At 57.2% G+C, this 27,508-nt stretch overlaps 1 protein-coding gene across 1 annotated transcript in view; it reads left to right on the top strand.

Moving 5' to 3' along the window:
* EVC2 (EvC ciliary complex subunit 2) overlaps positions 1-25,477 on the top strand; it is a 55,056-nt gene extending 29,579 nt beyond the window's left edge. The window contains exons 10-20 of the mRNA XM_081099313.1: positions 845-1,020; positions 2,027-2,186; positions 3,483-3,937; positions 6,876-7,080; positions 11,824-11,946; positions 16,944-17,171; positions 18,376-18,590; positions 18,777-18,864; positions 21,797-21,993; positions 23,424-23,525; positions 24,842-25,477. Coding sequence (XP_080955439.1) covers positions 845-1,020; positions 2,027-2,186; positions 3,483-3,937; positions 6,876-7,080; positions 11,824-11,946; positions 16,944-17,171; positions 18,376-18,590; positions 18,777-18,864; positions 21,797-21,993; positions 23,424-23,525; positions 24,842-25,109 — 2,217 coding nt within the window. The 3' untranslated portion in view covers positions 25,110-25,477. The remainder of the gene's footprint in view (positions 1-844; positions 1,021-2,026; positions 2,187-3,482; positions 3,938-6,875; positions 7,081-11,823; positions 11,947-16,943; positions 17,172-18,375; positions 18,591-18,776; positions 18,865-21,796; positions 21,994-23,423; positions 23,526-24,841) is intronic.
* The last annotated feature ends 2,031 nt before the right edge of the window (positions 25,478-27,508 follow it).

Below are 27,508 nucleotides of genomic sequence, written 5' to 3'. Positions count from 1 at the left end.
CCGAGGTGACGGTAGAAACGGTGAGAAATGCGCTGGGCCCAGGAAGGACACCAGCATAAGCAAGGTTATGACACACCGTTGTGTTTGCTGGGGTTTGTTCATTTCATAGACTGAGGAAGAGTTCTTGCCGCGCTTTTTACTGAGCTCATCTCGTCGCCGTGAGTGTGGGGCCTCGGGGTCGGGCCGGTGGCTGACTGCTCCGGCGCTGCACACCTGTCCCGGTGCAGCTTTGGGAGCGCCTCAGGTGCGCAGTGTGCGTGGGGAAGGTGAATCCCAGGTGGAGTCAAGTTCAGGGCGGCCAGGATGTTTGATGACATCGGGGTCCAGGGCACTTTTCAAAGTCCTCATTTCTTAGTCGTCTTTCGTTTCCTTCTAAGCCAGTGGTTCTCAACCTTCCTAACGCCGCGACCCTTTAATACAGTTCCTCATGTTGTGGAGACCCCCAACCATAAAATTATTTTCGTTGCTACTTCATAACTAATGTTGCTACTGTTATGAATCGTCATGTAAATATCTGATATGCAGGATGTATTTTCATTGTTACAAATTGAACATAATTAAAGCATAGTGATTATTCACAAAAACAATATGTAATTATATATGTGTTTTCCGATGGTCTTAGGCGACCCCTGTGAAAGGGTCGTTCGACCCCCAAAGGGGTCGCGACCCACAGGTTGAGAACCGCTGCTCTAAGCCTTGGTTAAGGGCAGAGAGGGTTACGGTTTACCTCAGGGCCCTGCTCCTGTGTATTCTCTTTAACAGGAAATGGAATATTTTAAGTGTCTAGAAAGCATTTCCTCTACATTTTAATCAGGCAAATGCTCTTGGTTTCGTTTTCGAGCAGGAGGAAGTGGAAGAGTTGATGGACTTTTTCCAGGCCAGTAAGAGGTACCACCTGAGTAAGAGATTCGGCCACAGGGAGTACCTGGTGCAGAACATGCAGTCGGCGGAGACCCGCGTGCAGGGCCTGCTGAGCGCTGCCGCTGCCCAGCTGACCCTCCTCATCCAGAAACACGAGAGGTAAACCCCAGAGTGTCCCAGTGATGCAGACGAGCCGCCTTGCCCGGCATTCCTCGCCCGAGGCCGCTGCTTCTGTTCACTCGCGGAAGGCACCGTCCGCTCCTTGCTATGTCTTAAGAAAATTCTCTGATTGTAAGACTCCGGTTCATTGTAGGATTTAAAAACATGCATGATAGCCCGGGCCGGTGTTGCTAAGTGGTTAGAGCGTCGGCCCGTGCACTGACGGGTCTCGGGTTCGATTCCTGATGCAGGGCATGTACCTAGGTTGCTGGTTTGATCTCTGGCCCCCCATGGGGCTCATGCAGGAGGCAACCAATCGATGTGTCTCCCTCATACCGATGTTTGTCTCACTCTCTCCCCCTTCTTCCTTCCACTCTCTCTAAAAATCAATGGAAAAAATAACCTTGGGCGAGGATGAACAAAAACACAAGAAAATACGTGAAATAGTTCAGACAACCCAAATGCTCATCACAACTTCACAGGTGCCAACTCATGGCCAACGGGGCTCTACAGCTCCACCCCAGGTTATTTTAAGGCAAATCCCGACATTTCACTGGGAAATGGGTGGTGGAGCTCACACAACTGTGCGTGGGGAGTAATCTCATCCGGAAACAGCCTCACAGACACCCCCAGAATCCATGTGTAACCAGCACCGTGGCCCGTCACGGAGACTCATAGAATTACCCTCACTGAGTACTCCTCACGCTTACCTCTTAGACTCTGCTGGTGCCCTGCTTGTCACCAGGACTTCCTGGCCCACCATCTCCTTGGAGATCCTGCCTTACACAGGCAGACTGACTTCCCGGGGGTCTTGCCCAGTTTCTGCCTCCTGGGCGATCTCTCCTGGTGTTGAGTTCCGCCATGGTCCATGGTGATGCCAGCCTTGCCCTTCCTGTATCTCAGGACTGTCTCCCTACCCACCTCCTGCTCCTTCAGGGTAAAGACTCTTATTCAACCCAAAGTAAGAAGGTGGAGGCGGCGTTAACCCCGCGTCTCCTTCGTCCAGAGCAGGGTACCTGGATGAAGAGCAGACGGAGGAGCTGATGGAGCGGGCTCAGACGGAAGTCTTCTCCATTAAACAGAAGTTGGACAACGACCTAAAGCAGGAAAAGAAAAAGCTCCACCAAAAATTAATAGTTAAGAGAAGACGAGAGATGCTGCAAAAGGTACGTAAGGAATTCTGCCACTTATTCTTCGTGCAACCATTCTGAACACCTGCCGAAAAACATGTAATTGCGCGGTGCGCTCCAGTAGCACAGACAGGAGTGACTCTCTGCAGGGGAAGGCTTTACGGGCATCCTATATAATAAAAGCCTAATATGCTACGTGTCCGGTCGTCTGATTGGCTGTTCAGCCAATCAGAGCATAATATGCTAATGATATGCTAAGGCGGCTCAACCGCTCGCTATGATGTGCACTGACCACCAGGGGGCAGACAGTTGACCAGTCGCTATGATGTGCACTGACCACTAAGGGCAGTCAACTGGTTGACCGGTTGTTGTGATGTGCACTGACCACCAGGGGGCAGACACTCCAACCGGAAGGTTAGCCTGCTGCTGGGGTCTGGCTGATTGGGATTGAGCGAAAAGGGCCAGAGACGCCCTGGAGCCTTCCCAAGGTCCCTCCTCAGCTGGCCAACCTCCCATGTTCCTACCCGGCCCCGATCATGCACCGGTGGGGTCCCTCTGCCTTGCCTGCGCCTTCCCGCAATCTGGGACCCCTCAGGGAATGTCAGAGAGCCAGTTTCGGCCCGATCCCGCGGGCCAGGCTGAGGGACCCCACTGGTGCACGAATTCGTGCACCTGGCCTCTAGTGAGTTCATAAAACCCTTCACTGTACCCCACTGTCCTAGGATGCAGATGAGCCACCTTGCCACACCCCATAGTGTCCTGGCACACTATGCCCTCAGTTCTGGGCACACACCCTCTGCCCTGCTCTCATCCCTCCACACACCCCAGCTCTCACGTTCTCAGGTCCCTGCTGTCTGAGTGCTTCACCTTAAATAAGATACTTCCCCCCTGCCTGCCTGTCCCTCCTGGCCTTGGGCCCAGCAAATGCCTGCTTGTCCCCTGGATTCAGTTTGTGTGTGTTAAGCAACTCATTGAATCCTCACAACCACTCTGCGAGGGGGACGCTGTAATCCCCGCTTTACAGGCGAGGAAATGGGTCCTGGCGAGGATGAGACGCTGCTCCCGCCACCCCGCCTGCCAGTGGAGAAGCAGGATCGGGACCCGGTCTGCCTCCTGGGCGTCACCAAGTCCATAGACGAGGGTTTGATGCACGTGGGACAAATGAAGCCTCCACTGTGTTTGGGGTGTTTCCTTCCGGACAGTTTTCTACCCGTGAGCTTGTTGAGACCAAGGCTTCACCGTGCTCCGCTTCCTCAGCAAATCCCCACGGTGCCTGCCCACAGGGCTCCGGGCTGAGCGTGTCCCCTGTCCTTCCCCCTGAATTCCCGCCAGCACAAGGAGCAGCGCAGGGAGCAGCTGTCCCTCGGGGAAGCCTTCCGAGCGGCCGAGGACGTGGGCCAGTACCTGGGCCAGTGGCGGAGCCTGGTGGCGGCCCAGGGCGCCGCCCTGGAGGAGCTGCAGGAGCGCCTGGACCAGGCGGCGCTGGACGAGCTCCGGGCGCTGACCCTGTCGCTGTTCGAGAAGGCCACGGAGGAGCTGCGGCGCCTGCAGAGCTCGGCGCTGACGCAGGAGCTGCTCAGGCGCGGCGTGCCCTGGCTCTTCCTGCAGCAGATCCTGGAGGAGCACGCCCGGGAGCTGGCCGCCCGCGCCGAGCAGCTGGAGGCCGAGGAGCGGGGCCGGGACCAGGAGGGCGTCCGGAGCGTGCGGCAGAGGCTCAAGGACGACGCGCTGGAGGCCTCGGCGGAGGAGCAGGCGGAGCTGCGGCACTGGGGGCGCTGGGTCTTCCTGTGAGTCCCCCTGCTGTCCCCGCGGTCACGGCCCCGTCCCGCCAGGTGAGGGAGGGGCTCACCCTGGGGTGATGGGACGCTGGGCACCCGACCTCTGGCGGTGGACAGGGAGATGGACAGCAGTTTCTAAGTCACAGGACTCACAGCCCAGGGAGGAGGACGCTGCGCAACGCCCAGGGCCACTCGTTTGCGTGGGGGTTGCATGCGGGAGGCAGGCCTGGTAGTGACGAGAGGGCGCGGTGCCCCGTTCCCACGGGAGGTGTGATTGCTGAGTTTGAATAAGTTTGTGGGCAGCTGGGAATTGAGCCCAGGACGGATGGCTACGCAGGGACCTCGCCTGCTCCCTGGGTGAGAACTGATGTTTGATGAGGGACAGGAGCCCTTTTGTCCTGTAACCTGTGGTCCTACCGATCAATATGCCTTCAAGCTGCTTTTTCTTTCAACAAACCAACCAGCCGTCAACCTAGAAAACCCCCTTTAGCAAAGAAACAAAACCAAGACCCTTCCCCTGCTCTTGTCTTGGTGTGGAGTAGGGGTGGGGGCGTCCGGCCTGCGGGCTGTATGAAGAAGGCCCTCGGAGTCATGTGGTCTGGCCCTGCCAAGGCATTGGGGTGAGTTCATTAACTGACCAAACACAGCAGGCTGAGTTTTAAGTGGATATTGTGTATGGTCTGCAAATGGGAAAATACCCTTAAGTGAGGATTAACACACAACAAAGAAATGAACGCACACCGCTGGTGTGGCTCAGTGGATAGAGCATCCGCCTGTGGACAGAAGGGTCCGGGTTCCATTCCTGGTCAGGGCACATGCCTGGGTTGCAGGCTTGATCCCCAGTGTGGGGTATCCAGGAGGCAGCCGATCCAGGATTCTCTCTCATCGTAGTTTCTATCTCTCTCTCCTTCTCCCTTCCGCTCCGAAATCAACAAAAGTATATTAAAAAAGAAAAAAGCACCAAAAAAGGCGCCAGAGATGGCTCCTCGCACAGCTTTGGGGCCGGAGGTCTAAAGGGCGGTGTCGGCAGGGGCATGGTCCCGCCAGGCTCCTGGAGGGTCGCTTCCTGCCTCTTCTGTGTGGCTGCATCCTTAGCATTTGGTGGCTGCAGACGCATCGCTCTGATCCTGCCTCTGTCACCACATGGCTGTCTTCCTGTGCGTCTGTCTGTCTGTCTGTCTGTCTGCTCTTACTGGGACACCAGTCCTATTGGACTAAGGGCCCGCCCTCCTCCCTGACTGCTCCACTGCATCTGTGAGATCCTATTGCCAAGTAAGGTCAGACTCCCTGGTAATAGGAGTCGGGACTCAAACACACACCTTTTAGGGGCCACAGACGTCAACCCATCACAGTCGGCCACTCAGCATGGTTTCCATGCGGAACAGCTTCCTCTGCGTCAGCGGTTCTCAACCTGTGGGTCGCAACCCCTTTGGGGGTCGAACCACCCTTTCACAGGGGTCGCCTAAGACCATCGGAAAACACATATATAATTACATAGTGTTTTTGTGATTAATCACGATGCTTTCATTATGTTCAATTTGTAACAATGAAATTGGGGGTCACCACAACATGAGGAACTGCATTAAAGGGTCGCGGCCTTAGGAAGGTTGAGAGCCACTGCTCTACGTGACCATCAGCCTTTAGGACCCAGGTGGGGGGCCCCCGTCCCTGGCCCACCGGAGCGGAGGTGGGCTCCTCGTCCCGTTTGCAGGGAACTGCTGGCCAGGGTCAGTGGGCAGCCTCTGCTCCCATGTCCGTTATCCGCCAGGTCATGAACGCCGGGAGCCGGTTGCCCGTCCACAGGCAGCCTCGGGCCTCGCGCACTGGACGCTGGGTTCCCGGCCGGTGTGATGGCGCGTCCCTCAGACAGGCGTGCGGTGCTCAGGGAATCCGTGCAGAGCACAGGCGTGAGGAAGGACATGAGGTCATTTGCAGACGTGAATTTCACTAGTGACGCCCTGTGAATCTTCAGCTCCCCCACCCCCAGCACAACCCCGCTATCTTCTATGGATGAGAACACACTTCTGTTCTTTTTTAAAGTAAAAAGTATAATATTTATTTTTTTAAAATTTATTTGTCAATTCCACCTGATGTATGATATCATAGTCATTTCAGGTGTCCCACATGGTGATTAGCTATTCACATCCCTTATGAAATGGCCGCCCCGAGAGGGCTAGTCCCCACCTGACAGCGCACGTAGTTATTACAGTACTAGAGGCCTGGTGCACGAAATTTGTGCACTGGGGTGGCGGGGGTGGGGGGGGGTGGGGGGCAGGGGGAGGCTCAGACTGGTCTGTGCCCTCTCGCAGCCCAGAAGCCCTCAGAGGATGTTCGACTGCCACAGAGGCAGGAGAGGCTCCCGCCACCACCATTGTACTCGCCAGCCATGAGTCCAGCTTCTGGCTGAGCAGCACTCCCCCTGTGGGAGCGCACAGACCACCAGGGGGCAGCTCCTGTGTTGAGTGTCTGCCCCCTGGTGGTCAGTGTGCGTCATAGCGACCAGTCATTCCGGCATTCGGTCAATTTGCATATTAGCCTTTTATTATATAGGATTATTGCCTGTGTTCTCCAAGTTGTACTTTGTATCCCTGTGACTGTTTCTATAACTGGTCATTTGTACTTCTTAACTCCCTTCCCTTTTTTCACCCGTCCCCCACCCCATCCAGTCTGGCGACCATCAGTTTGTTCTCTGTGTCTGTGAGCTTGTTTCTGTTTTATTTGTTTGTTTTATTAGATTCCACATATAGGTGGAATTGCATAGTATTTGTTTTGCTCTGTCTGACTTATTTCTTGGAACATAACACCCTCTGGGTGGCAGGAGTTCACAGCACTGTTACCGACAAGGCCAGGGAGGGAAGCATCAGGGTCCCACGATGACGAGTGTGTAGAGATGCGCTGTCCGTGTGCGAGGGGATGTCACCAGCCACGCCCTGTCTCTGCCCCCCAGGAGGCTCTGCGGCTCCCCCTTCTCCCTGTCTGAGGAGGAGCTGCTCCGGATACGGCAGGACGTGCACAGCTGCTTCGCTCAGATGGACAGGAGCCTGGCCCTGCCCCGAATCCGGGCCCGCGTCCTGCTGCAGCGGCTGCACACGGCCTGGCGGGAGGCAGAGTTCCTGAAGCTGGACCAGGCCCTGGCTGCCCCCGAGCTGCAGGTAGGATGGACATCTTGGTGGATTGGTTTTTTTAATCTTCACTGGAGGAAATGTTCATTGATTTTTTTTTTTTAGAGAGGGGGGAAGAGAAGCATCGATCGGTTGCCTCCTGTACACCTCCCGGCCGGGGATCAAACCTGTAACCTAGGCACGTGCACTGACCAGGAATCGAACCCGTCTTTTTGGTGCATGAGACGTTGCTCCACCCACCTGAGCCAGCTGGCCAGTGGCCTCTTGATGGCAGAGGTGGGGCATCTCCTGCTGATGCCGCGGGGCCCGGCCCCAACACACACCCTGGCCTCACCGCACCTCACTGGCCCCCATCCTCCTCTCCAGCCGTTGTTGGCATCGGCTGTTCCTGGAACCGCCAAGCTGTTCCTGACCTCAAGGTCTGTAGTGCACACACTGGTGCCCAGCCCAGATCCCCTTGCCCGGCTCCTTGCACCGTTCGCTAGCGGCCATGACCCTAGAACTTAGAAAGTGCCTGTCGCCTGGCAGGTGTGCAGTACATTTGTTTATTAATAAACTAGAGTCCTCGTGCACAAAAATTTGTGCACTCGGGGAGAGGGGACCCTCAGCCCAGCCTGTGCCCTCTCACAGTCTGGGACCCCTCAGGGGGATGACCACCTTCTGGCTTAAGCCCGCTCCCTGGGGGATTGGGCCTAAGCTGGCAGTCAGACATCCCTCTGGTAGCCCGGAAGCCCTCGGGGAATGTCCACTTCCAGTGGGGAGCAGGCCTAAGCTGCACTTGTACATCCTTAGCGCTGCTGCTGAGGTGGGAGAGGCTCCCACCACCACTGCTGTACTGGCAGCCGTCAGCCTGGCTTGTGGCTGAGCAGAGCTCCCCCTGTGGGAGCGCACCGACCACCAGGGGGCAGCTCCTGCATTGAGTGTCTGCTCCCTGGTGGTCAGTGTGTGTCATAGTGACCAGTCATTCCCAGTCGTTCTGCTGTGTCAGTTTGCATATTACCCTTTTATTATATAGGATAGAGGCCTGGTGCATGGGTGGGGGCTGGCCTGTTTTCCCTGAAGGGTGTCCCGGATCAGGGTGGGGGTCCCGCTGGGGTGCCTGGCCAGTCTGGGTGAGTGGCTGATGGCTATTTGCAGGCTTGCCAAGCCCGCCAGCAGGGACCCTCACCCCATGAGGGTGTGGCCAGCCTGGGTGAGTGGCTGATGGCTGTTTGCAGGCTGGCCACAGCCCCTTCAGTTTGGGCGTCCCCACTGGGGTGCCTGGCCAGTCTGGGTGAGGGGCTGAAGGTCATTTGCAGGCTGGCCACAGCCACCTCAGGGTGGAGGGGTCCTGCTGCGGTGCCTGGCCAGTCTGGGTGAGGGGCTGAGGGCCATTTTCAGGCTGGCTAAGCCCCCCAGCGGGGACTCTCACCCCATGAGGGTGTGGCCATCCTGGGTGAGGGGCTGATGGCTATTTGCAGGCTGGCCACGGTCCTCAGCCACCCAAGCTCTCAGTGGAGGCTGGCTGGAAGCAGGTATCTGGGATTTATTTGTCTTCTATAATTGAAACTTTGTTGCCAATAAGCGGAGTCTACAGCCAGCTCAAAGCAGGCGGGAAGCTTGGCTTCCTCCATTGCTGGGGCAACCAAGCTTCCTGCTTGCTCCAGCTCCATGGCTGCTGGCCGCCATCTTGGTTGGGTTAATTTGCATATAGTTGCTCTGACTGGCTGGTGGGCGTGGCTTAGAGCGTAGCAAAAGTATGGTCAATTTGCATCTTTGTCTTTTATTAGTGTAGATATAAAAGCCTAAGAGACTGCTATAGCTAAACTACTGGTACGACCAGAACCACTGGTCAACCAGTTGCTATGATGTGCACTGACCACCAGGGGACAGATATTCAACACAGGAGCTGCCCCCTGGTGGTCAGTGCGCTCCCTTAGCCAACCTCCTGAAACCCCTCCCCTCCCTGGTTGCCCCCCCCCCCCCCATAGGCCTCGATCACCAGCCAGGCTGAGGGACCCTACCCGAGCACGAAATTGTGCACCGGGCCTCTAGTGTTATAATACCAGACAGGGGGATGGGGATGATCTGGGTTCCAGAATGCTGTCTTGAGTGCATTGTCTGACTACATGTACATTTTCTTGATATGTAAAATGACAGCAGCAGAGATTATAAGCACTGAAAAAAATTCATATACATATTAGCAACTCACCGGGTCATTCTCACTGGTGCAGGAAATAGCTCTAGGATTCTCAAATGAAACCTGGTTATCCAGGTGAGCAGCAAGGCTCTGGGGTGCCTGGGTCCCCAGGCGCAAAAAATGTCCAGGGTCCAACTAGAAAAGAAAACATGTTAGTGTTTTGTAATTTTAAAATATATATATTTTATTGATTTTTTTTACAGAGAGGAAGGGAGAGGGATAGTTAGAAACATCAATGAGAGAGAAACATCGATCAGCTGCCTCCTGCACACCTCCTACTGGGGATGTGCCCACAACCAAGGTACATGCCCTTGACCAGAATCGAACCTGGGACCTTTCAGTCCTTAAGCCGACGCTCTATCCACTGAGCCAAACTGGTTAGGGCTAGTGTTTTGTAATTATAAAGTTTATGCTTGCTACCACACTTAGTTTTTAAGCAATATCTGCAACAGGGAAAAATGCCACTAACATACATTTTATTTTTATGTAAAATGAGGATCCTTGTACTTATTGTAATTCTCTAAGTATAATCACATTACTCTGGCTCTGAATCTATTTCAGCTTATGTTGCTACTAGAGGCCCAGTGCATGAAATTCATGCACTGGGGGGAGGGGATGGGGGCGGGGGCCCTCAGCCTGGCCTGTGCCCTCTTGCTGTCCGGGACCCCTCAGACATCCCTTTCACAGTCCAGGACCCTTGCTCCTTACCCTTTGGCTCGCTGCTCCTTAGAGCTGCAATGGAGGCAGGAGAGGCTCCTGCCATCGCTGCTGCACTTGCCAGCCGTGAGCCTGGCTTCTGGCTGAGCAGTGCTCCCCTTGTGGGAGCACGCTGACCACGAGGGGGCAGCTCCTACATTGAGCGTCTGCCCCTGGGTGGTCAGTACACATCATAGTGACCGGTCGTCCTGATTGTTCCACCATAACGGTCGCTTAGGCTTTTATTATATAGATGGGACTACCTGACAGACAGTGCACCCCCAGATTGCGAGAGGGTGCAGGCCAGGCCGAGAGACCCCACTGGTGCACAAACAGGGCCGGGGAGGGACGCAGGAGGTTGGCCAGCCAGGGAGGGACTGCGGGAGGGCTCCAGGGCATGTCTGGCCCATCTCACTCAGTCCCAATCGGCCGGACCCCAGCAGCAAGCTAACCTACTGGTTGGAGTGTCTGCCCCCTGATGATCAGTACATGTATAGAGAGTGGTTGAGCGGCCTTAGCATATCATTAGCATATTACGCTTTGATTGGTTGAATGGATGACTGAACACTTGGCATATTAGGCTTTTATTATATAGGATGAGTTCCTGAGGACCTCGCCGTCTTTAAGTCAGATTCTGCCCCACCCCCACGCCCCCTTCTTCAAGCCTTCCCATGGCCCTCTGCCAGGATATACGCTCTGCCACGGTCTCAGGCACATGCTGGTGAACCGGCTCTCAGGGGACGTTCGGGGACATGCCGGGGAGGGCAGTCCCGATTTGTAGCATTTGCCCATTTCCCTGGTGTAAATACTTCTAAGGCCAATTTCAATCTGCCGGCTTGACATCACTGTGCGTGGGGCTGGGGAGATGCACAGGATCGCCACTCCCCTCACTCCCCCACCCCCACGCCCCTTCCCCTGCCCCTTCCCCTGTCCCTCTCAGCCTTATCCCCTCCCAACCCCAATCCAGGCTCTGGGCTCCAAGGTCTTGCCTACCAGCCTGGCTCTGTTCCTAAGAGGCCTTGACCCACAATTACTTATTTTTTTGTATTATCCCCGTTAGATCAGGAAATGAAATCTATAGTTAACTCATGAGATTAGCTGAGTCCAGCCTGAGTATTTAAAGAGTTGAGCTCAGGAGTCAGGAAACCTGAGACCTAGATCTCAGGGCCCCCATGATGTGGCTTGAGGCCACCGAGTCTGCTCTCCTGGCCTCAGTCTCCTCTGTCAAATGGGGGTGCTTTGAACTCCGTGAATTTCCGGGTCTGTGCCTTCTTCCTCGGAGGGGATGGGGACGGGCCACCATCCCATGGCCAGCCAGAGAGATTGTTCGGGAGCCCAGGGCCGAGTCTGGTGGGCAGGCCTGTGTCCGCGTCCTGAGGAGGAGATCATGGGACCTCCAGGGATGTGACAGGGAGGAGGAAGGGCAGGGGGGCGAGCTGGGAGGGGAAGGAGGCCAGCGGTCACGGGGAGTGCTGTACTGAGCCTCGCAGCTGCGCTGTGCTGGGCTGTGCTGGGCTGGGCTGTGTTTTGCTATGCTCTCATGTCCAGCCCTGGCATTATGCTATGTTACATCCTGTTGTGTTATGTCGTGCTGGTACGTTATGCTGCGGTGCATTATGGCATGCTGTCTTGTGTTACTTTCCGTTTTTATGTTGTTATGTAGTGTTGTTAGGTTCCTGCAGTCATCTAATGAGGCAGATACCCATTTTGCAGGTGTGCAAAGTGAGGCTCAGAGAGGGTCTCATCTGCTACCCTCGATCATTAACCGAATCACAATTTGCTGAGCACCGTGACCTCACCTTGGTCCCCTCCAGCCCCGAGCTTGTTTGGCCCTCGGGGCCTGGTTTTGGGAGGCGGGCTGCATGCATGTGCCCACATGCTTTCTCTCCCCTCTCCAGCCACAGGCCAAGGCGAGGAAGCCGCGCGCCAAGAGTAAAAGCAAGACCGACCTTCTGAGGAAGTGCATTGAAGATAAAATCCAGCTCTTTGATGGCCCGGCCCCGGAGGACCTGCTGGAAAAGGTCAGTGCTCCCCCTCGCCTGCTGCCCATGGCACTGGGCAGGGTCGGCGGCTGTCCGCAGGGCGCACGGAGCCCTCGGCTGCGACTGTCCGGCTGCGGCTGTCCGTCTCCACCAAACGCCGAGGTTCTAAACTGTCGCAGGTGGACCTGCCCTTCCCGCAAGCCTTTGCACCGGCTCCTTCTGTCTGGAACCTTCTTCCTCCGCTTGTGTGCCCGGAGGTCTCCGGGTCACCATCAGGCCCCCCCAGCTGCTGTCCTCGCTGCCCGAGGTTGCCGCCACCTTGATGCCTGGCCCTGAGCCTGGCCGAGGTGTTCACATGGGATGCATCACTCTGTCTGCTCTTTATCTACGCACCCTCCTCGCACCCTCCACACCCTCCACACCCTCCGCACCCTCCTTGCACCCTCCTCACCCTCCGCGCCCTCCTCGCACCCTCCTCGCACCCTCCTCGCACCCTCCTCGCACCCTCCTCGCACCCTCCGCGCCCTCCGCGCCCTCCTCGCGCCCCCCCCCCGCGCCCCCCGCGCCCCCCGCGCGCCCTCCGCGCCCTCCGGTTCCCACAGCAGCCTGGCCTCCGTCCCTCATGCGTTCCCCACCGCCCCCGGTCAGGCTTCCTGTCCCTGCAGAAGGCACGCGCGGCAGCCTGGTGTTACCGTCCACCTTGCCTCTCCTGGGTTCCCTGCCCGCCTGCCTTTACCTGGACAGATGACTCATCCTCCGCTGCCCTCAGGCGTGGCCTCTGCCCTCGGGGGGGGGGGGGGGGGAAGGCCCTCTTTCAAGAACGCTTATCGGAACACCCGGTCTTCCCACGTGTTCCCCCACCCTCAGCTCCCTTTCTTGTCTGTGGTAACACGCGTTGTGCATGTCAGTCATTCCTCTCGTGTCCGAGGAGGCAGCCGTGCCCCAGGCTCTGCTGAGGAGCTCAGTCCTTGCACAGCGCACACGTTCTAGCTGGGGAGGGGGGCAAGAAGCCCTTAAAGCAGTGGTTCTCAACCTTCTGGCCCTTTAAATACAGTTCCTCATGTTGTGGCCCAACCATAAAATTATTTTCGTTTCTACTTCATCACTGTCATGTTGCTACTGTGAGGAATCGTCATGTAAATATCTGATGCAGGATGGTCTTAGGTGACCCCTGTGAAAGGGTCGTTCGACCGCCAAAGGGGTCGCGACCCACAGGTTGAGAACCGCTGCCTTAAAGTGACAGACCGCCATCAGTGCCCGCACGGACAGGGGCGTTTTGGGGTGTGCTCTCTGGGCCACGGTGGACCTACGTGCTGTTCTAGATCCACGCCCTTGGCGTGTTCACGGGTTCAAAGAGCGGCTGCTGTGCGCCTCGGCATCTTGGAGTTCACATCCGGCCGTCAGATGTCCCATCCGCCTGACCGACCTGAGCCCTTCCCTGAATGAACGGTTGTGTGATTGATTTGGGGAGGAAGGACAGGCAGGCAGACAGACGCATAGACCAGCGTGCGCTTCCTGCCTTTTCGGAGCTGATGGAGGAAGGTCTCAGCTTTAATGGCGTTGTCCTGAGAGGCAGCGCAGACACCACGCAGGTTATGTGGCTCATGTTAGCTTTCCAGCTGCTAGAGATGTTCTGTCCATCTGCCGAAACCTGTCTGCGTGCCCATCCGCCCACCCGTCGGCTTTTCACGCAGGACTGAAACGTGAGGATTCCACTCGGTGCAGGGTTTCCTCCTGCGTCTCTCTCAGCACCGCACGGCACAGCACGTGTGGTCCTCACAGGCTGGGCCAGCTCTCCGTCAGGGAGCCCTGAGGCTTTCCGGTGCCTTCCTATTTGCAGTGACCTGGGGAGTCTGCCCGTACCCCACAGCCTTCCGCAGCGAGGCTCGCAGAGCCCCTACTGCTGCGTCCACTTCACAGCTGGGAACAGAGGCCCGGAGAGGCCAGGCCACCGTCACGCAGCCGGCGGGCGGAGGGGCCACAGGCAGGTCCTGTGTTCAGGTAGCGGATCTGCTTGATGAACCCAGAAACAAGGGCGATTTCAGTGCGTCTGTGCGGTAGTCTCCTGCTGTTTGTGCACAAGGCACATCTACATTTCTCATAAATATTCCTCAACAGCATTTAAATGTAAGTGAAAATGACATGCCCGCGTTCCCCACTCACCCGCTCTTTCCGGATGATTTTAATGGCGTTGCCCTGCGCCTGGGTGGCATGTCTGCCACACGTCCGAGCTCTCATTCATTATTCAGTCCCCGCGTGCCGGTCCCAGGATGAGCCAGGCCTGCACGGCTCATTAACGGCCCTTCATTCAGCGCCACAGCCGCTGCCAGCCCGCCGTCCTGCTGTGACGCCTCTGCCGCCCTGGCAGTCACATGGAGGTGGCTGCCGCCCCTGCGTCATTTCAGAAGTGACTAGACTTGACGCATGAGGATAATGTGCTCGTTTTCGGACGACCTCACAAGAGGGAGCAGCGTGGACTAGCAGGCGTGTGGGAGGGAAGGTGCTCTAGGAAGAGGGCGGCTCCGTCCATCCATCCATCCCCCGGGTCTCTCCCTGTCTCCTGCCCCGCTTTCTCCCGAGGCAGCCTCTGTCCAGGTGGTCTCCGACGGACGTAGCGTAGTTGGGAGGGAGATCTACTGGCTTCCCTCTGCCCCTAAACAAAATCCAGACTCCTGAGCACAGCGTTCAAGGCCTCGCCATCAGCCTCAGCCTCCCGTTCTAACCCCGAGTTCACGCCCTCCTTCCAGGCACTGAACGGCACCACGGCTGTCTGCCTGGTTTCACTGCAGTAACTTTTTTTACGTTGTCCACGAGAAAATTCTACTTTTCACACTCTTGCGCTTGTGCACACATGCTTTTCGAGAGCCAAATAGCTCTATAGCAGCGGTTCTCAACCAGTGGGTCGCGACCCCTTTGGCGGTCGAACGACCCTTTCACAGGGGTCGCCTAGGACCATCCTGCATATCAGGTATTTACATGACGATTCATCATAGTAGCAACATGACAGATATGAAGTAGCAACGAAAATCATTTTATGGTTGGGTCACAACATGAGGAACTGTATTTAAAGGCCAGAAGGTTGAGAACCACTGCTCTACAGGGTTTGTGCTTTCAAAAGCAGAGGCTCCTGCGGCCACAGACACACCCGTTTCTAAATCCCCAGAGGTAACGACTCTTCAGTGTTTGGCTTGACCTTTTCATGTTGACCTCCATGTCTCGAAATGATGTACTTGTCTTGCTGTTTCTCCGTTTCTTGCCTTTGGCATAATCTATTTACTTTCTTTATGGGAGATAAGATTTCGCTACCTTTTTTCAACCTGCAAACACACAGGCCTCCTGTCACCCAGCTCCCGATGCAGTTAGATCCGTAGTAAAGATGGCAGTTGTGATGATTATTTAAATGTCATTCACATCTGGACCACGAAAAAACCAAGATTCATTTCTCCCCTGTGCAACCTTTTGTTTTTCTTGGAGTTGTTCTTATCCTTTGGTTTCTTCCTGGGCACTTTTCTGTACAGTTATCCGTCCTTCCATCCACTTCTTGACAGTTGACCAGATATCCTGCCGGGACCACACACAGGCCATGCCCCCTGGGGCACGTGGTCGGGAGGACGTCGCCTGTGCCCGCTGCGCCCCCACCCGCACGGTGCCCATGGAGCCTGTGCACAGCCCTCCGGTGTCACGCTGGGACCCCCTCACCCTCTTTCCCGATGTCTCTTACTTGCATGATGCACCCCCTCTGGGAGTGTACTAGGGAAGGGCACATGGGCGATTGGACAGTTGGCAGTGTTTCAGGCTGCCGTGCTTTAATCTGCCCCTTACAGGGCAGAGAGTTTGGCCAATCTTGGAATCCTGGGAACTTTTCTTAAATCATATTTTTCTTTTCTCACTCTGTGCCTGCCCTTTGTTGTGTTGCTTTGCTCTCTGAGGAGTGTCCCCAGGGCAGCTGGTGCGGAAGGCGTTGGGACCTCCCAGTAGGGATCAGGGTCTTTAGCAGCACGTGCGGGAAATGCGGTTTCATTGCTGCGGGCAGCGGGGCTGTTTCAGGGAGCCCGTCTAGTGCCGCATGGGAAGGCAGGTCTGCCCCTCTCCCCGGAGCTCTTTCCCACCGGATGAGCCCTCAGGCGCAGCACCTTCTCCCGGCACCGGGATTCACTAAGTAAGCTTCCCAGGGAGAAGGGGAAGGAAGGGCTTTCAAGAACCATTCTTCCCTTAATCTCACGGTCCACGTTCTTAAGCACTTGCGGAAGGCTTTAGTCCCTGCCCCCCCCCCATTTTAGGTGTGAATCTGCATAAATAAACTTGAGAGGTAGCCCACACAGTCACTCCAGCTGCCCTGCATATCCACGGGGACGAGGCCTCACAGGAGATGGGGGCTGCCATGCCCCCAGGGTGTGGGTGGAGGGAATGGGTTCACTCATCTAGAAGTTACTGAGCCCCTTGGCTGCTGGCTCCTCCAGGGGAGCTCGTGTCCTGGTGGGGTGAACGGTGTGGTGAGGGTCCCCCTGGGCGGAGAGCGTGGAATGTGGGGTCACAGAGAAGAGTGACACACACGTGCAGAGTGAGCACGCTTCATGGCTGAGGATGCGTGGACATGTCCGCCATCAGTAGAGGCAGAGCATGGAGTGTGAGGCTGTGAGCGGTCGGCGGGGGTGGAAGTCGCAGGTGTGGGTGCAGGTGCAGAACAGACACCCCCCCCCCCCCGGGTGACCTTGGCTGGGGTCGCAGAGCCTGAACCGCATCCTCTACCGTGGGGAGCCTTGGAGGGTTTCACGCCGGATGGCAGCGAGGTTGGGTTTACCTTCAGGAGTGGTCAGCGTGGAATGAGCAGCCAGGCCCCAAAGCCCCTGGGGGGTCATCGGAGAGGCCCCGGGGTCTGAAACTGCAGACTCCAGGCCCGCGTCTTAGCAAATATTGGAGGCCTTGCATAGGGTCCTGAATTAAAGATGGAAATCTAACGCCTGCTGTTCCGAAGCGGCTGCTCTCGCTGCCCCTCCGGCCGCTGACCCCCCTGGCTTCTGGCTCTGCCCTCCCAGGTCCGCGCCGAGCTGCTGCGGGAGCGGGTGCAGCAGCTGGAGGCCCAGGAGGGCCGCTTCGCCGAGTCCCTGGTCGCCCTGCAGTTCCAGAAGGCAGCCGGGGCCGCCCGGACGCTGTGGGCCTACACCGCCCTCCTGAGCGTCCAGCACCTGCTCCTGGAGGAGCTGAGCGAGTCGGAGACGCTGACCACGGCAGCCTGCGCCCAGATCCTGGAGTCCCACAGCCCCGTGAGTGCGCCCGGGGCGGGCGGGGCGGGCGTCACCCCTCGGCTCACTGGGTTCCCCACCAGCCAGTGGGCGGGCCTGGGCCGGGGTGAGGGCTCAGGAGGTAACTTCCGGGAGCACATGGCACTGCACGGCTTTCACGCCGTTCAGCATCTGGGAGGATGCAAAGCATGAATGAAACGCTTTGGAAGAAACGGCTCCTGGAAAAACTACCAAGTGCACCTCGTTTGACAAAAGACGCCGCGGGTCTGGTGGAACTGGAACGTGTGCGGAGGAGTCACTGAGGCTGGGCACGGGCAGTGATGGGCAAACGAAGGAGGTGGGGCTGGTGCCGCGGGCCATGTGGCCGAAGGGACTGCACCCCGTGTCTGCACCGCAGCTCACGCTGCTGGCGGCCACCTCCCCAGCTGCGACCGTGTCTTCCTCTCCCCCCTCGGGCTCCTGCCCACTTGCTGCTCCTCACCCATCTGTCCGTTCCGTCTGAACTCTCTCTCTCTCTCTCTCTCTCTCTCTCTCTCTCTCTCTCTCTCTCTCTCTCCTGCCCAGCGTCATGGCTCTGAGGCATCGAGACCTGGAGATCGCACTAATGCTCATAGTTTCCCTTCAGGGGAGTCTGTGTGTGGTGCGGGCCTCTCCCTGGGCGCAGCCCGCTGCCTCCTTACACCTGCACATGGAGAGGGAGCGCCGGCTCCTCCCTTCTCACGGGGCGCTAGTCCCATCCCAGGGCCTCCGCCATCAGTGAGCTCAGCGAAGCTGCTCACCTCCCAAAGGCCCGCCCCCCAATCCCACCCCATTGCGGCTTCGGGCTCCATCACCTGGATTCTGAGGGGGCAGAGCACTCGTTCTGTAACAGGCATGCCCATGGGTGGGGAGTGGGCACGTGAGGAGGCATCTGTGTCTCGCACCGAGGGGCCCCTTCTCCTAAGCCAGGGCTGGAGGGAAGACCCAGAATTAGCCAGACAAACAGGGAATGCTCTACTGGGGGCGGGGGCAGGGGGGTGGGGGGCGGTGGTGACAGCATGTGCAAAAGCCAGGGGTTGTGAGATCTGGGCAGCCTCATCGCACTGTTTTCCAGGGCTGGATGGGGAGGCCGAGCAGGTGGGGCTTTCTCCGGTCCTCTCCCCCCTGCCCCCTCCCTGCGTCGTGCTCACCACCTGCCCCTCTGTGTGGGGCAGAAATGAATGCTGCATACGCTTTGGACGTGCAGGAGCTCCAGGAGCTGGAGAGGAAGCTGGAGGAGGAGCTGGCCCACCGGGAGGCGGCCCAGCGGCAGCTGGCCCTGGCCGGGCGGCAGCAGTGGGCAGAGGACGGGCCTGGGCTCCTGACCGAGCCTGAGGACGCGGATTCCGAAGGGCAGGTCTCCGCGGCGCTGCGGCGGGCCCTGGGCCGGAGCCAGGAGCTCCTGGAGCGCCAGCAGCAGAGGTGAGCCCTCGGGTGCACCACTGGGGAGCGGGCTGGGCGAGGAGAGGCAGCTCCTCCTCTCTCGCCCAGTCTCCATGGACTTAACCCAGTACAGCGTGGGTTGGATGGCGATTCTTCGTTAAATAACCAGCGATCTCACAGGGTCGCTGTCATAAAACGGCTCACGCGGGTGTCGCTTCCCTGCAGCCTGCGGGAGGAGCAGGAGCGCAGCGTCGTGCTCGAAGACCTGCTGGAGCGCATGGAGGCGGACGCCTTCGTGGGCCTGTACAGCCAGGTGAGGGCGCGGGGGCCGAGCTCTGGCTCCGTTGCCTGCCAGCACGTCACTCCCTGTGCTCAGAGCCCACTTTCCCGCCTGAGGACCGGGCTGATAGCAGGAACCAGGGGAAGAGCTGGGGGATGGTTAAAGGAGGGGCCACCTGCCCTGGGACAGGACCCAGCGAGTTCTGGACACTCAGGACCTCACTGTCGGGCCGGTCCTGCCATCGCCCCTCCAGGCAGGTCCTGCGGAGGCAACACTTGTCCAGGTTCACACTGAGGAGAGTAAGGACGCTGTCCGAGGACGCGCAATTCCTGTGGGGGGCTGAGGGCTGGCCCAGGTTTTTGGGATGCACAGCCTGTCCCTCTTAACCTTTTATTTTGAAATTAGAGGCCCAGTACATGAAAATCATGCACGGGGTCGGGGGGAAGGGGGTATCCCTCAGCCCGGCCACTACCCTCTCCAATCCGGGACTCCTCAGGGGATGTCCGACTACTGGGATCGGTCCTAAACCGGCAGTCGGACATCCCTCTCACAATCTGGGACCACTGGCTCCTAACTGCTCGCCTGCCTGCCTCCCTGATCACCCCTAATCACTCTGCCTGCTGGCCTCATGCCCCCAACTGCCCTCCCCTGCCGGCCTGATCACCCTTAACTGCCCTCCCCTGCCGGCCTGATCACCCTTAACTGCCCTCCCCTGCAGGCCTGATCATCCCTAACTGCCTCTGCCTTGGCTCCTGCCACCATGGCTTTGTCCGGAAGATGTCCGGTCTAATTAGCATATTCCCCTTTTATTAGTATAGATAATATTAGATTCGCAGGAAGTTGCCAAGGTAGCCCGTAGGGTTCCCGTGCCCCTCCCACATTTCCCTCAGTTTTCCCAGTGGCTGCACCTCACAAACCCAACACAACACCGGGGCCAGAACAAGGATGTTGCTGCACAATCTGTCATCGTCACATGAGGAGTCCCGTAGCCAACACCACGATGAACTGTCCCAGGGCCACAACGGTCTGCCTGTGCCGCCCCGGGTGGGCACACCCATCCCTCAGCCCTGGTGGCCGCTCCTCGGTTCTGGAATGTCACACACAGGGAGTCACACAGGCCGGCCCCGCGGAACCTGGCTTTCTTCACGCAGTGCACGGCCCCGAATCCACCCGCTTCCTCACCACCCCGTGCTGTTCCCGTGGAGGCCACAGCACGTTTCTTTAACTGTCCGTGGTTTCGGGACATTTCTGTTGTTTCTGGAGCCTGTGCTGGCCCCACCCCGGCTCCGCAAACATGAGTAGGAGAAGGGACATTAGTAATTGTCGCTGCTGCAGGCCAGGGCGTTAGCGGCGGGTGAGCTGGGGGTCCTCGGAAGGGATGGGCGAAGGCTGTGCAAATGTCATGGGGAGCCAGGTCTGCAATTTGAGGACAGGTTTCTAAGACTGAGCTACTGGATTATGCATTTCCCTGGGAGGAGGCATCCTAAGCCTGTGATCCATTAGAACTTGCCTTTCATCAGGCTGAGCCCTGAGGCCTGAGCTGCTGCCTTACCCCCTAGGAACTACGGCCTGAGCCGCTGCCTTAGCCCCCTAGGACAGCCGTGGGCAAAACTACGGCCGGATCCGGCCCATTTGAAATGAATAAAACTAAAAAAAAAAAAAGACCGTACCCTTTTATGTAATGATGTTTACTTTGAATTTATATTAGTTCACACAAACACTCCATCCATGCTTTTGTTCCGGCCTCCGGTCCAGTTTAAGAACCCATTGTGGCCCTCGAGTCAAAAAGTTTGCCCACCCCTGCCCTAGGAACTGCGGCCTGAGCCACTGCCTTACCCCTTGGGAGCCGGGGCCTGAGCCACTGCCTTAGCCCCTGGGAGCCGGGGCCTGAGCCGCTGCCTTAGCCCCTGGGAGCTGGGGCCTGAGCCGCTGCCTTAGCCCCTGGGAGCTGGGGCCTGAGCCGCTGCCTTAGCCCCTAGGAGCTGGGGCCTGAGCCGCTGCCTTACCCCCTGGGAGCTGCGGCCTGAGCTGCTGCCTTAGCCCCTAGGAGCCGGGGCCTGAGCCGCTGCCTTACCCCCTGGGAGCTGCGGCCTGAGCCGCTGCCTTACCCCCTGGGAGCTGCGGCCTGAGCTGCTGCCTTACCCCCTGGGAGCTGCGGCCTGAGCTGCTGCCTTAGCCCCTGGGAGCTGCGGCCTGAGCTGCTGCCTTACCCCCTGGGAGCTGCGGCCTGAGCTGCTGCCTTACCCCCTGGGAGCTGCGGCCTGAGCTGCTGCCTTACCCCCTGGGAGCTGCGGCCTGAGCTGCTGCCTTAGCCCCTAGGAGCTGCGGCCTGAGCCGCTGCCTTAGCCCCTGGGAGCTGCGGCCTGAGCTGCTGCCTTAGCCCCTAGGAGCTGGGGCCTGAGCCGCTGCCTTACCCCCTGGGAGCTGCGGCCTGAGCCGCTGCCTTACCCCCTGGGAGCTGCGGCCTGAGCTGCTGCCTTAGCCCCTAGGAGCTGGGGCCTGAGCCGCTGCCTTACCCCCTGGGAGCTGCGGCCTGAGCCGCTGCCTTACCCCCTGGGAGCTGCGGCCTGAGCTGCTGCCTTACCCCCTGGGAGCTGGGGCCTGAGCCGCTGCCTTACCCCCTGGGAGCTGGGGCCTGAGCCGCTGCCTTAGCCCCTGGGAGCTGGGGCCTGAGCCGCTGCCTTAGCCCCTGGGAGCTGCGGCCTGAGCCGCTGCCTTAGCCCCTGGGAGCTGGGGCCTGAGCCGCTGCCTTAGCCCCTGGGAGCTGGGGCCTGAGCCGCTGCCTTAGCCCCTGGGAGCCGGGGCCTGAGCCGCTGCCTTAGCCCCTGGGAGCCGGGGCCTGAGCCGCTGCCTTAGCCCCTGGGAGCCGGGGCCTGAGCCGCTGCCTTAGCCCCTAGGAGCTGGGGCCTGAGCCGCTGCCTTAGCCCCTAGGAGCTGGGGCCTGAGCCGCTGCCTTACCCCCCAGGAGCTGCGGCTGGCCTCGTACCTGTCCAAGCTGACGATGGTGCCCACAGGCACACTGCGCCGCCTCCTGAGCGTGGCTCTGCCCGCAGCCCCACAGCCTGAGCTGCTGGCCTTGCTGGAGTCGCTCAGCCAGAAGCAGCCGGACCCCGTGGTGGAGCATGACGGCGGTGGGGAGCAGGCTGACCTGGGCCAGAGGGGGTGAGTTAGCATCTGGCACCCCTGGGAGCAGTGAGCAAGAGTCAGGAGAACAGATGGAGGGCAGGGTGCGAGGCCCATGGCACAGCCTTCCCTGGCCGGCACGCCATTGCTCAGAGCAGGGGCTGCCAGGACCGTCGTCATGGGTCGTTTTCCCATTCTGGTGGTCCCACATGTTTTGTCCACACTTTCTCCTTTTGTCACCAATTTACTTTTCAAGTAGGATCTTAAGAAAGTAAGTTTCTGCCCTCGGTGGTTTGGCTCAGTGGCTAGAGCGTCGGCCTGCGGACTGAAGGGTCCCAGGTTCGATTCTGGCCAAGGGCACATGCCTGGATTGCAGGCTCAATCCCCAGTAGGGGGCGTGCAGGAGGCAGCCAATCAATGATTCTCTCTCATCATTGATGTTTCTATCTATCTCTCCCTCTCCTTTCCTCTCTGAAATCAATAAAAAAAAAAAAAAAAGAAAGTAAGTTTCTGGGCTGTAGATATGCTGGACACACGTTAATGATGATGTAAAATACACACATACTGGAAACAGTGTAAAAAACACAACAGGAAAGTCATGGCTCCACCAGCCGGAGGAAAGGGCTGGTGGGATTTGACTGCAGTTCTTCCTCCCTCACATGTTTCTCTGCTGGATTGTGTGTGTGCCTGTGTGTCCATGTGTGCACATGTGTCTGCATACATGCATGTGTGGGTGTGCATGTGTGCATGCATGTGTATGTGTGTGTAGTAATCCCATGTGCACAGCCTTGCCTCTTGCTTCCCAGAACCTCAGACAGAAGCTGATCTTATTTTCTTGCAACTCTGATTGATGTGCAAAGTCACTTTATATAATAACTAGAGGTCCGGTGCATGGATTCATGCACTGGTGGGGTCCCTTGGCCTGGCCTCCACCCTCTTGCAATCCAGGACCCCTTGGGGGATGTCAGACTGCTGGTTTCAGCCCGATCCCCACAGGCTAAGCTGAGGGACCCCACCGGTGCACAAATCCGTGCACCGGGCCTCTAGTATGCATATAAGATCTTTGGTTACTCTCTTCCCGCCCTCTCCGCTTCCCTCTGAGATTCATCAGCCTGTTCCATGTTTCCATGCCTGTGCGTTGAGCGTCTGCCCCCTGGTGGTCAGTGCACATCATAGCTACCAGTCGAAAGGGCAAATGGTTGCTTAGGCTTTTATATCTATAGATTAACACACTATTTAGACTATATTTTCTGTTATTTTATTCACAATTTAAATTCATGCTTTTCACAGTTGTTGAAACACCTTTGTAGGCATTATTTTTACCAGTTGCCTAATATTCCCCCGGGTGCGTGTGCTCTGGGACCCTATTACTGGGCTTGTAGTGGGGCTCCTTCCCCTCAGGCTGGGGTAACGGCTCCCTGGGAGAGTGTCTTCTTCCTGAGAACATAGACGCTCCCTCTTGCCTTCAGGAAGCACCAGGGCTGGTGGCAGGCCTTAGAAAGCAGGCTGCGCGGAGAACTGCGAAGCAGCGGCCTGGACAAGATGCTGTGGGCGCGCCGGAGGAAGGAGCGGTAATGACGGGCACCTGCTGCAGGGGGTGGGGGTGGGGGGCGGGGACCAGGGCAGCCTGGGAGCCGGAGGGCAGCCTGGGAGCTGGTGGAAGGGGCACGGACGAGAAGGGGCCATCCTTCCTAGAGACCACAGTCTCCTCCTACTCCAGGAGCTGAGGGTGAGCCGCCAGCCAGTGGGGGGTGTTCGCTTATCCGGCGTTAGCGCTTGGATTACTGTACGCCTTTTCACCAGTGGGCCTTTTTTAGTGGGGTATCATTAGAAGGAGGGCAACTCCTCACAGCTGTGACTTTCTGGTTGGAGAAGCCCGTCTTATTGCACTGAGCCTCCCAGGAAGTGGGGACGGTAACCCCAGAGCTCAGGGAGCTCAGATGAAGAGGCCCCGGACTGCGCTGTAAGGAGTGGCCCTGGGACTTGGGGCATCTAACTGGCCCCTCTCTCTCCCTACACTCCCAGGCCAGTGCTTTCTTCTCTACCAAGTGTCTTCCTCCTTTAACTGGTGCCCACACCCCCGGGGGGCAGAGGGGAGCGGGCGGAGTGGCTGCAGATGGCTGCAAACAGTTGACCAGTGTCTCCAGTGATGCCCACGGGAGAAGATATGGAGAGAAAGGAGCACCAGCTGGTTCATGATGGGCTAGATTAGAACGTGGCCTCCAGCGTGGGCCCTGGGAACAGTGGGAATCCAAGGGGAGTGTCCACTCCCTAATTTCTCAGAGCCCCGGTGCAGGTGCTGAGACCACGCCCCCTAAGTGTCCCCGAGAAATACCTCAGAGACGTGGGCAGTAGGCTGCAGAGCAGAACTTAGTCCCCGAGACATTAGATCCAAATATTGAGCCCAAACCAGGAAAAGGAGATTCGAGCTGTTCCAACTGTGAAGAGCTCCACCAGAGAACACAGGATGGGCAAGCGAAGGCATCCTGGGCCGCATTCCCAAAGCATGTCCCTCTCTCCTGCTTCAGGCACCTTTTCCCCAACTTCTGTTGCTTTGTAATGAGGTGTTACCGCCAGCTTTTAGTGTGAGGGCCACAGGCAGGGGTGTCCTGGGAGGGAGACAGGGGCTCTATGTGTAGCATGTGCCAATTTCCATGGTGTAAATACTCCCACCGTGGCTCATTGCAAGCGAACAACAGGATGGCAGCAGGTGAAACTCTTGAAAATGGAACGGTTGTGAGTCAGTCAGGTTGTCTGCAGCCAGTTTCAGGGGCCATCTGGTGACCAACAAGAAAGCCTCTCTGTACAATGGTACTTCATTGGGGACCTAGGGACAGAGAAGGGGGTGCTCCCAGGACACTCATGTCACCTTCTGTTCTGTCTGCAGCATACTGAGGAAGACGTGCCCCCCTCTCAGAGAGCGGACGGTGTGCTCAGGGAAAGGGGGCTGGCCACACCTGTCCCTGGAGTCCAGCGGCGACCTGGTGCCCGTGCCCATCGTCGGGGCAGAAGCCATTGATTTATTGAACACGGGCGAGAAGCTCTTTATATTCAGAAATCCCGCGGAGCCGGAGATCTCGCTGCGCGTTCCTCCCAGGAAGAAGAAGAACTTCCTGAATGCCAAGAAGGCCGCCTGGGCCGCGGGCGTGGACTAGCCAGCAGGAAGGCACCGGGGACTGAAGACGGGACGACGTGCTTTCTCCTGCCCACCTGTGTGGGTATGGGCCACAATCTGCAGAAGTCAACTGCAGGTGGCAGACTCAGACACCCCAACAAACCCCGACCTTCAGGGACCCAGTTTGCTCTGTTCTCATGAATTCCAAGAGGGCCCGTTCCCTTTGGAGGGACGTGGTGAGAGGGGACCAGCCGTGAGCTCTCTGTCCCCGCACCCCGAGGGCCTGCCCCCCTGCACGTCCCCCAGTGTCCGGCTGCGGAAAGGGCTAGGTGTGGAAGGCAAGGTTCTCTCTTCTTACATATTCTGTGTTTGTCGGGGGAATTTTCAAGAATAAATGTATTTCACACAAAGCGCTTCCCAGCGGAACTCCTTTCCGCTGTAGGTGGGAACGCCCACTTTTCACTGCGTCTGCGTTTCGGCCACGCGACCTGTCCCACAGCGATTTGCCCTCTCTCATTCCAGTGGCCAGGACACATCTCCAATTCAAATCAGAGTTACTTTTCCTTCTTTATTAAAAAAAAAATATTTTTATTGATTTCAGAGAGGAAGGGTGTGGGGGAGAGAGAGAAACCTCAATGATGAGAGAGAAACATTGACCAGCTGCCTCCTGCACACCCCACACTGGGGACGGAGCTGGAAACCTGGGCACATGCCCTGACCAGGAGTTGAACCGTGACCTCCTGGTTCATAGGTCGATGCTCAACCACTGAGCCACGCAGGTGAGCCCTTTCTCCTTTTGACAAATGAGGGAATCCGGTCCTCACAGCAGCGCCTGGGGCCCCTGAGGCCTCACAGGGGCTGGACCAGACCGTGGGGTGAGCATCCCCGAGAGCCAGGCAAAGGCGATCGCCGTGGGCCCTTCCTGTGGGTAGGAAGTGATTGGGAAGGAGTCCGTCCCCAGCGAAGCGAAGGCAAGGGCTCTGAGGAAGCACCTGTTCCATGCGAGCCCCTGGGCCCTCCCTGCTGTGCCCACTTCGCACCCCTCTCTGCCCCCAGCAAGGAGGCGGCCCTGCCCCAGCAAGTCTGCCTGCAGTCACACCTCCTGTGAGGGAGGAGGCCTGGTTTTGAACCCGGGTCTCCCAACTTCAAACCCTCACCTGCCCAAGACACCCCGTTTCCTCTGGCGGCGTGAAGGCCGGGCCTTCCATGCAGTTCCCGTCAGTGTACATGCAGCGTGGTGGACAGGGACCTGGCCGGGGGGGTGTTTCCAGGCAACGGGTGACCTGTCTTTGTGGACATGCTGTGTGTGCATCCATGGCCACGGTTACTGCTCAGGTGCAAATTGTGATGCTTACAGTTTTCAGTGGCTTTTTGGCAGGTCTACCCATAAATATCAAGTATTTTTTTATTAAATGTAGGGGGTGACGGTTCATAGGATCACATCGGTTGCAAGTGTACAGTTCTATGATACATCATCTGTGTATCATCCTGTATAGCATTTGCTATACTACCCAAAGTCAGATCATCCGCCGCGGTCTATGAGGCCCCCTTCACCCCCACCCAGCCCTTCCGTCCCACGGCCGCCACACTGCTGTTTGTGTCCACGAGTTTCAGATTTCTCTCCCACATAGAAGCGCAATCCTAAGTCTCAACTATTTTAATACTGTTGTGTGTCATATTGCTTTTAAAGTTGGATTGTTAGTTTTTTCCATGGAGAGTGTGCAGAAACACAATGGTTTTGGTTTGTTTACTTGCATTCTGAAAGCTTGCTGAAGTCACTCATTGGATTTAGTGGCTTTTTTATACATTTCTTCAGTTTTTCCACTTAGACAATCCTGGAGTCTTTGAGTAAGGACAGCTTTTATCTTTTCCAACCTGGACACTTTTTGTTTAGCTTGCCTTATTGCACTGGCTAGTGTCCAGTCCAATGTTTAATAGATGTTGTTAGCACAGATGTAATTGATTTCTTCCCGGTTGCATCTTTTACCATTAAGTCTCATGTTGGTTTAGGTTCTGCATGGATGCCCTTTATCACATGGAGGAGTGTCCCTTCTAGTCCTACTTTGCTGATGGGTTTAATCAGGAATTAATGTTGGATTTGTTCAAATGAAAACCTTGACCTACAAGGTTTTCCAGTCTGCCTGATTTTCGTCTGAGATGATCATGTGGTTTTCTTATTCTTTTATAGGATGAATACATTGGTTGATTTTGTAAAATATTAAATCAATTTTGTGTTCTTGTGATAAATTCAACTTGGTCTTGATACAGTACTATCCTTTTTAAATACATTATTGATTTCTATTTGCTAGAACTTCGTTAACTTTTGCATCTAAGTTCATGAGGAATATTGGTCTGTAGTTGTCTCTGCTTGTAAATGTCTTTTGGGTTTTGGAGTCAAGGTGTTGTTGGCCACATAAAATGAGTTGGAATATTTATTAT

The sequence above is a fragment of the Myotis nattereri genome, assembly GCF_964212035.1.
Source record: "Myotis nattereri genome assembly, chromosome: 1".
Taxonomy (NCBI): Eukaryota; Metazoa; Chordata; class Mammalia; order Chiroptera; family Vespertilionidae; genus Myotis; species Myotis nattereri.
This window is presented reverse-complemented; position numbering and strand designations above follow the sequence as displayed.